This window comes from Takifugu flavidus, chromosome 8 (genome assembly GCF_003711565.1).
Source record: "Takifugu flavidus isolate HTHZ2018 chromosome 8, ASM371156v2, whole genome shotgun sequence".
In the NCBI taxonomy this organism is placed as follows: domain Eukaryota; kingdom Metazoa; phylum Chordata; class Actinopteri; order Tetraodontiformes; family Tetraodontidae; genus Takifugu; species Takifugu flavidus.
In genome coordinates this window covers 14,942,616-14,949,805 of record NC_079527.1, presented here as the reverse complement: position 1 = coordinate 14,949,805, position 7,190 = coordinate 14,942,616, and the positions used below count along the sequence as shown (strand labels likewise).

The 7,190-nt window shown below is 56.0% G+C and overlaps 1 protein-coding gene across 1 annotated transcript; it reads left to right on the top strand.

The window, feature by feature from the left end:
• Positions 1-347: 347 nt before the first annotated feature.
• Positions 348-6,193, top strand: znf217 (zinc finger protein 217). Its single transcript, XM_057041412.1, has 5 exons — positions 348-667; positions 2,322-3,597; positions 3,703-3,810; positions 3,926-5,245; positions 5,322-6,193. The coding sequence occupies exons 2-5, from the start codon at positions 2,349-2,351 to the stop codon at positions 5,432-5,434; spliced, it is 2,790 nt and encodes a 929-aa protein (XP_056897392.1). The 5' UTR covers positions 348-667; positions 2,322-2,348; the 3' UTR covers positions 5,435-6,193.
• Positions 6,194-7,190: the final 997 nt, after the last annotated feature.

Below are 7,190 nucleotides of genomic sequence, written 5' to 3'. Positions count from 1 at the left end.
CCAGGCACGGATTGATGTAAAGATTTCACCAATAGAGTAATTTTGACCACAGCAAAGTCAAATGTAGTAGGCTGTGGATGGAGAGCAACCCTCATATCTGATGTTTCGCAACGGTGTGGACACAAATCCCATCATCCCTGTGTAAATATGACCGTTAACTCCAGTTAAATGTGGCCTCATAGAAACCAATTCGCACACTCAAAAGAGTGAACGACGCCCCATAAAGTGGTAAAAGTATCTGTCCCAAACTTCCGCCAGGGCAGGTGACTTAAACCGTTTAAAGGAGCCACAGACGTCACCTGTAATCTGATCAGATCGGAACCACGTGGTTCACCGTGATCGGACTGCCTGAAGTACCCTGACGTCCATCACTGTGTTCGGGTAGCCCCGACCACGTGACCGCGCCGTGGGCTTTTTTTTTTAAAAGGCTGTTGTGCACGCGCTCCATCCTTCCCTTTGAGAGCTGGCGCGCGCCTCGCGACTCATCAACAGCTGCACGGTTGAAGTGAAAGACGAGCGGAGCGAGCATGAGTCCCGGTCCGACGGTCCGGTAGCGGAGCGGCCCAGAGACAGCGACAGCAGGTCGGGACATGAGGAGCCGGCAGCCCGCAGCGCCCACAGCCGCCCCGGAGCGTCCGTGCCAGGGTTAACGCGGAAACTCTCCCCGGTGGGTATTGTTTGGCCGAGTTCTCCACAGTTTGGGTCGATCGATGGGAGATGGTGACTGTTGGGCTGCTAACGTTCGCGACCCGCCTCACCTGGGCTTTCATTTCTGCCGGTTCCGTCAGTCCTGGCCGGAAACTTGAATAAGAAGGGGAGAAAAGTTTGGAATCGGCTGTTAATCGGATCGATAGGCGGCGAGGTGAGGTCCAAGGTGCGGCTAATGTGGGCTTGCAGGTCGTGTTCGGAGCCGGAGCCGCTCGCTCGCTCGCGCTGATTTGAAACGCCACCGATGATTGATGTCGCCCAAATGAGCAAATTAGCTCCGCTTATTAAGTACACGTAAACACGTAATAACGGCCTCGTCGAACAAACGCCAACGGTGCTGAGGGGAATTCGCCTGGTTCCTTGATCGTCAAGCAGATCCGGAGTTGCTGGGTTGATCCGGGGATCGTGTGGCCGCCCCGCAAAGATCCCAGCAGCTGATTATACACGCAGCTCACCTGGATACAGTCCGATTCACGCCTTTAATCCGATCTTCTATTTGGGCACAGCCGCTGCTACTGTTGGCGAGTTCTCAAGTGCAAACTGATGAGAAGAAACAGTTTTTCAGGGGTCAGTTAATATTCTGGGGGGGGGGGGGCTGTCACTGTTGGATGCCCAGTTTAAAACCATTCAACCCCCCCCACTGTGACCAGTCTACCCATTGTGAATCAGCCCCATTTATAACCAGTCCACATAGTATCCTGGCCATTTATCCTTTCTGTCCACTTGAACCAGTCTACTTGACCTGTTTACCTCACTCTAACTAGTCCCATTTTCCAGCTGTGGCCTCCCAGTAGCCTCTGTGTTCCAGTATAACCAGTATTTTACCCTCTACCCCGCTACAGGCCGTATATTTAGCCTCTCACTCTGACAGTCGCTCTGTAGATTCTGTCCTTGAACGTGTCCAGCTGGACTCCGTCCCCTCTCTGAACGTCACATTCGTACATTCCAAATGTTCAAGGAACCACCTTGAACATCCCAGCTAGCAAGCGGCCTTTGGGGGTAATCCCTGACTTCCTGAAAGGGCTCCAGGAGGGAATCCCCTCAGCAAATCTGACATAATGTAAGAAAGAAACTGAATCTGGTTCTGTTTCTGTTTCCACTGGTGTTGTTGCGTGTTTGAACTTGCTGGTCCAGTCGCTCCACTTCTGAGCGATCAGAATTCCTTCTCTCTTTCCATCAGTTTCAGCGGCTCCGGCTGCTGAAAGAACTGCTGTGTGCAGCCACAAAGAAAGAATTCCCAGTGGTGGCGGCACAAACCCGCCGTCTTTCTAAATGTGCGATGGTTCCAGTCGCCACGGGCGAGTTCCTGTAGCTCAGCCGCCGGATTTAGGTGCGACTCCGTCAGATTTGACGAAGCAACAAGTGAGAGGACGGGGAGACGTCTCGTAAATCTCAAACGAGACGAGCGAATGTTGGTTTGGGGAACGTTTTCCTCACTTTGCTTCGCGTGTGTTTCAGCAGAGGAAATGACTAGTTGCTAAAAAGATGCGTTTCCTGTTTCCTGTGGTGGGATCTGTGTATCTCAGCGCGCGTCTGTGAACGGATCCTTTCTGCAGATAAACGGCCCTGTTCTGTTCTGCCGCTCAGCTCTCACGGTTCTGCTCCACCCACAGGTCCCCGAAACCGTAGAAACCAGGAAAATGCCGACTCACCAGTTGCTGCAGTGCGTCGAGAGCCCAGACGGGCCTGCCCGAGACACCCTGACCAGCATGGGGCCCGGATCCAGCATGACCCCGCACGGCTCGGGTCCAGAAAAAGCGGCGGACGGCGCGCTGACGTCCTGCATGTTCTGTGAGCAGACGTTTACTCGCCACCAGGAGCTGGGGCCGCACGTTTTAGCGCAGCACCCCACCACGTTCTACGGGCCGGCCGTGCTTCAAGTGGAGGCCGAGTTCAGGATCCCGGGAGAGAGACCGCGGGTCAAAGCCAGTCGCCTCCCGGTCCCCAAGGAGGAAGTCCTCAGCTGCATCGTGTGTGGTCAGGTTTCTCAGGACGCCGGTGAGCTGGAAGCCCACATGAGGAGGCACAAGGACTACTTTACCTTCTGCTGCAACGTGTGCGGACGGCGATTTAGAGAGCCCTGGTTCCTCAAGGCGCACATGAAGATGCACGCCAAAGCGGGCTCCAAGAGCAGGGCCCAGCAGGACCTGGAGAGCCCGGTCACGGTCAACGGCGTTCTCCAGGACGCCCCTCCCGGGCCCGTGGCCACGCTTTACAAAATGTGCATGGTTTGTGGCTTCTTCTTTCCTGACCACGACGCTTTGGTGGAACACTGTAAAGTCCACAATCGAGAGCTGGAACCCAGCAAAGACGAAGGCGCTTCGGTCACACAGAAGATGTTCCTTCACGGTCTTGGACTTCTCCCGCAGCCTCATGGACAACCTGAGAGATTATCAAAATGGATCCCCCAGTTAGATCCTTTCAACACTTATCAGGCTTGGCAACTGGCCACCAGGGGGAAGATAGCAGTGGGGCCTAATACGACGAAAGATGCCAGCCAGGAGGCCAGCACAGACAACGAGGACGGCAGCTCTGACAAAGACGAGTCGGGCAACGGTTGGACCGAAGGACAAGGAGACAAAGCTCCCAGAGACGTCCTCGCCCGGGAGCTGCGCTCTCAGCAGCAGCTGGGGGCAGGAGGCCCCGAAACCCGGCGCAGGTGCCTCATACAGAAGGTGAAGGAGAAAGAGAGACCCACCAGGTGCGACGACTGTCAGAGGACCTTCAGGACCTACCATCAGCTGGTCCTGCACTCCAGAATACACAAGCGCGACCGGAGCGGCGAGGAGAGTCCAACGTCTGGTGAGAGGAAGTTCAGACCGGAGCAGGCCGAGGACGGCTGCGAGGAGGGCTTCGAGGAAGCCGTGTTGTCGGAGCCCCTTGGACCAGGTACTTTCAGCTCTGTCTCTCTGTCGTGGTTAATGTCTGCAAGTGCTCCCCCTGCAGCCGGGAGGGGGTAATTACAACGGCTGTGCTTTCTCGCGTGTGTCTCAGGTGACGACGGTTTCGGTCAAACTAAAGCCCGATCCAAAGAATGCAATTACTGCGGAAAGTCTTTCCGCTCAAGCTACTACCTCACCATTCATCTGCGGACCCACACAGGTAAATTCCAAATGTTTGCCCCCGAGGATGGCGACAGGGGTGCCTGTACACAGCAGCCCCCCGGCTCCGTTCCTCCACCTTCTTTCAAATGTGTGTGTTGATCTTCCTGTGGCAGGTGAGAAGCCGTACAAATGTGTTCACTGCGACTACGCCGCAGCCCAGAAGACCTCACTGAAGTATCACCTGGACCGGCATCACAAGGACAAGCGCTACGCCGAGCTTCCCGGCAGACCTCCGGCCCCCGCCGTGGGTGGGAAACCCGCTGAGAGCAGAGCCGGACCACCGGCCCCCGCGGCGTCGGCGTGCAGCTCGGCAGCGTCGGAGGACAGTTGCGAGAGTGTCGACGACAAACCTGGAAATCCACCCGTCCAAATGAATGGAGGGTGTCAGAAATTAATTCCCGTCGCTGCGAACTCGCTGACGGATGATGGAGCAAACTGTCCCACAGCTGTTAACCTGAAGAAAGACGAGCTCAGGGAGGAGAAGCCTGACGTCCCCTTAAATCTGTCCTTAAAGGTGTCCCTCAGCATCCGTCCCAGCGCCGCGTCCAGAAGCGCTTCCGTTCCGCTCGCCTGCCAGTTCTGTACTTATAAAACCTTCTACCCAGAGGTTCTGATCATGCACGCGAGGCTGGTGCACAAGCACAAACCTGTGAAGAAGAATGGACCGGTTGGAGGTTCGAAACCCAACCGTCTGACGGGCTGCCCCCCCGCCCTGGAGGGGAGGGACGTCGCCCCGCTTCCCGTCTTTGGCGGGCGGCACCCTCGCCGGACCAAATCGCCGCTTCGCCCACCAGCCAAACCACAAGAAAAGCTGCCTGGCAACACGCCCCTCCCCCCGAAGACGTCTCCTGTCCGCGCACCCTCGCGTGATGTCCAGGACACCCAGCAACAGAGACGCGACGGCGACGCACCCCCCCGACAGCAGCCGTCCGGCTACGCAGAATTATCCAAGAAACCCTCGACGGGAAGCAAGCCCGTCCCGGAGCGCCCGGGACCTCCAGACCGCGTCCCGGTCACCGAGTGGTCTTACCCCTCCAGGAACGGCGCCTCGTGGCACTCGGATGCTGCCAGGTTGTGCCTGTCCAGCCAGTTTGGACCCCTCCCCCCCATGGATTTTGGGGAACCGCCGTCCAAGAGGTTGAAGTACGTGGTGGCTCCGTGCAGGGAGGCAGACGCCGTTGTGTTCAGAGGGCCGGTGGGGGCCACTTCCAGCCGGCTGCTGATTCCAGGCAGAGGTGGGAAAAGCGTGTCTCCGCCTGCAGCTCCGGAGAACCTGGTTCCCCCGAAAACAGCAGCAGCTATGGGGGGAGGTCTGGACAGCGAGTGGAGCATGATGAACCTCCTGAGCTCCTACTCGCCCAATGACCTGGCCTCCCTGTACCACAGCGCCCCGCCCCCCCCGGCCCACGCGGGACTGGCCAACCCCAGAGCAGGTATGTGTTAGCAGCGGCGGTCCGTGTTTACATCCAGAGCCTTAACGTGGGATTAACGTGAGAGGTTTCTCCTCAGGGGGCATCACGGTGCTGTACCAACACTTGCCCACTCTGCCCAACCTGCAGAGGAGAGATCCAGCCGCGCTCTTCCCCAACCAGCGCTACGGGACCGCCGACAAAACCGCCTGAGGCGCCGCGGCCAGACGCACGTGGGGAGGTGGTGCCGGGGCGGCGCTCCTCCCCGTCCTCCCGTCTTATTTATGGACAGTTTGGAGACGAGCAATGATGCCACAGGCCGGACAACGCATTCCTTTTCTTGAGAAATGCTTTTCTTTGAGTTGACGCCGTCAAGGCTTCAGACGCACTGGACCCACATTAACGTTCCAGATATTTGTAACGTGCACGCGAGGGCACAGACGTACGTTCGGCTCTGGTCACCGAACCAGCCAGAGGACTATTTTTTTTGGCGTAAGGCACCAGGGAGTGTGTTTGTGTGACACCTTTGGGCCAGTGCACAGGCCCAGTGCACGTGTATTGAAGTGTTCTACCTCATTTCCTGCTGGAGACACTATTATTGATGTGAAGCTGCTGTATCGGCCGTGTGAACGCGCCTCCGCTCGCGCCTGGCTCCTCCCGGACCACCGGCGTTCCACAGGCTGGGGCTTTTCTGCTGACGGTTTTCTTTACTTGAAACGTCTTCGTTGGCTCAGTATTCAGTCGCTCTGAGAGTTTCAGCTCAGTCCTGATGTCAGTGAGATCAGGAGAGGACAAAAGGTTTTGACTCAGGTTGACATATTTACAGGCTTCACCGGGCTGTTTACCACTTTGGAAGCCTCGGGTTAAGTTAATAATTAAATTTGTTTTTGTATTCATAAAATGTGTAAAAAAATGGAAATATTATTTGAGCTTTGTACGACACGTTTGATTAATAATAAAGTGAGGTGCAAAGTTCTCGTCTTATTTATTGAAGTGTTGAAATGTGCTTGATGAGTGAAAGTTTGGGAAATAATTGTGCAGCGTAGTTAAATGTTGAGTCACAAAGATCATTCTGGGTTTCAGGGCCTTGCTCAAGGGCCCACAGGAGCCCACGAACTCACCTCTTTGAGTTGGGATGTGAACCTGACATATAAAGTAAATAGTGAATAAAGCATGAGCTGTCCTGTAGCGGATAGTTTTTAATCATTAAATGGAATAATGAAATTATTTAATCATTTTCAATTATTTTCATTTTTTGAAACGTTTTAAAATCACGTCATCATTTGTGAATGTGTCGGAGTGTCCACCAGATGGCAGTGTTGACCAACCTCTGCGGCTTCCTGAAGGCCTCGGCCTCATCCTGCAGGAGTCGAGTCCAGGTGAGCGCGCAGCGTGGACGCGCTCGGTGCACGAACGACAGGTCCGAGCACTGAGGCGACGTGTTGGAGTCTTTGACCATGCAGGGATGGAGCTGCCTATCGGCCATCCAGCGGCCCCCCCTGGTGGGACATCAGCGCCGCGGTTTGCTGTGGGTCCACGTGCAGGAACTCCCGAAGCTTCCGGGCTTTTCTGAGTGCGTTTGCACGAGCACGCTGTCGCTGAATGTCGCATATCTGCGGACAGCACTGACAACACGCATCACGCAGCTGCGCTGTGCATACGGCAAATTACAGAGGACAATCTCCCGCATCCTGCGCACTTTCAACTTTCCTGCCCCCCCCCCCCCCCCCCCCCCCCCCCCGTTCTGAGTAGACCACATCTGTTGGCTGTCTGCTCCCCAGGGCCACCACTGTGTAATCTATTGCATTAGCTCACATTAGTGCACATCGCCCATGGGTCTCGGTAATCACAAACGCAAAATGAGCATTTCACTTAGCATCACCCTCAGATTCCTCCCGCACCGCGGCGCACGCGCCGGATGATGCGGGGGGACGCGAGCCGACAGCAGCTTGTGACGAGCATCTTACCC

What these genes read in the sequence shown, in the direction of transcription:
- znf217 (XM_057041412.1), top strand. Translation starts at nt 2,349, where the DNA reads ATGCCGACTCACCAGTTGCTGCAGTGCGTCGAGAGCCCAGACGGGCCT. An exon ending in GTCGGAGCCCCTTGGACCAG is followed by an intron (nt 3,598 to 3,702) that starts GTACTTTCAGCT and finishes CGTGTGTCTCAG; the next exon opens with GTGACGACGGTTTCGGTCAA. An exon ending in TCATCTGCGGACCCACACAG is followed by an intron (nt 3,811 to 3,925) that starts GTAAATTCCAAA and finishes TTCCTGTGGCAG; the next exon opens with GTGAGAAGCCGTACAAATGT.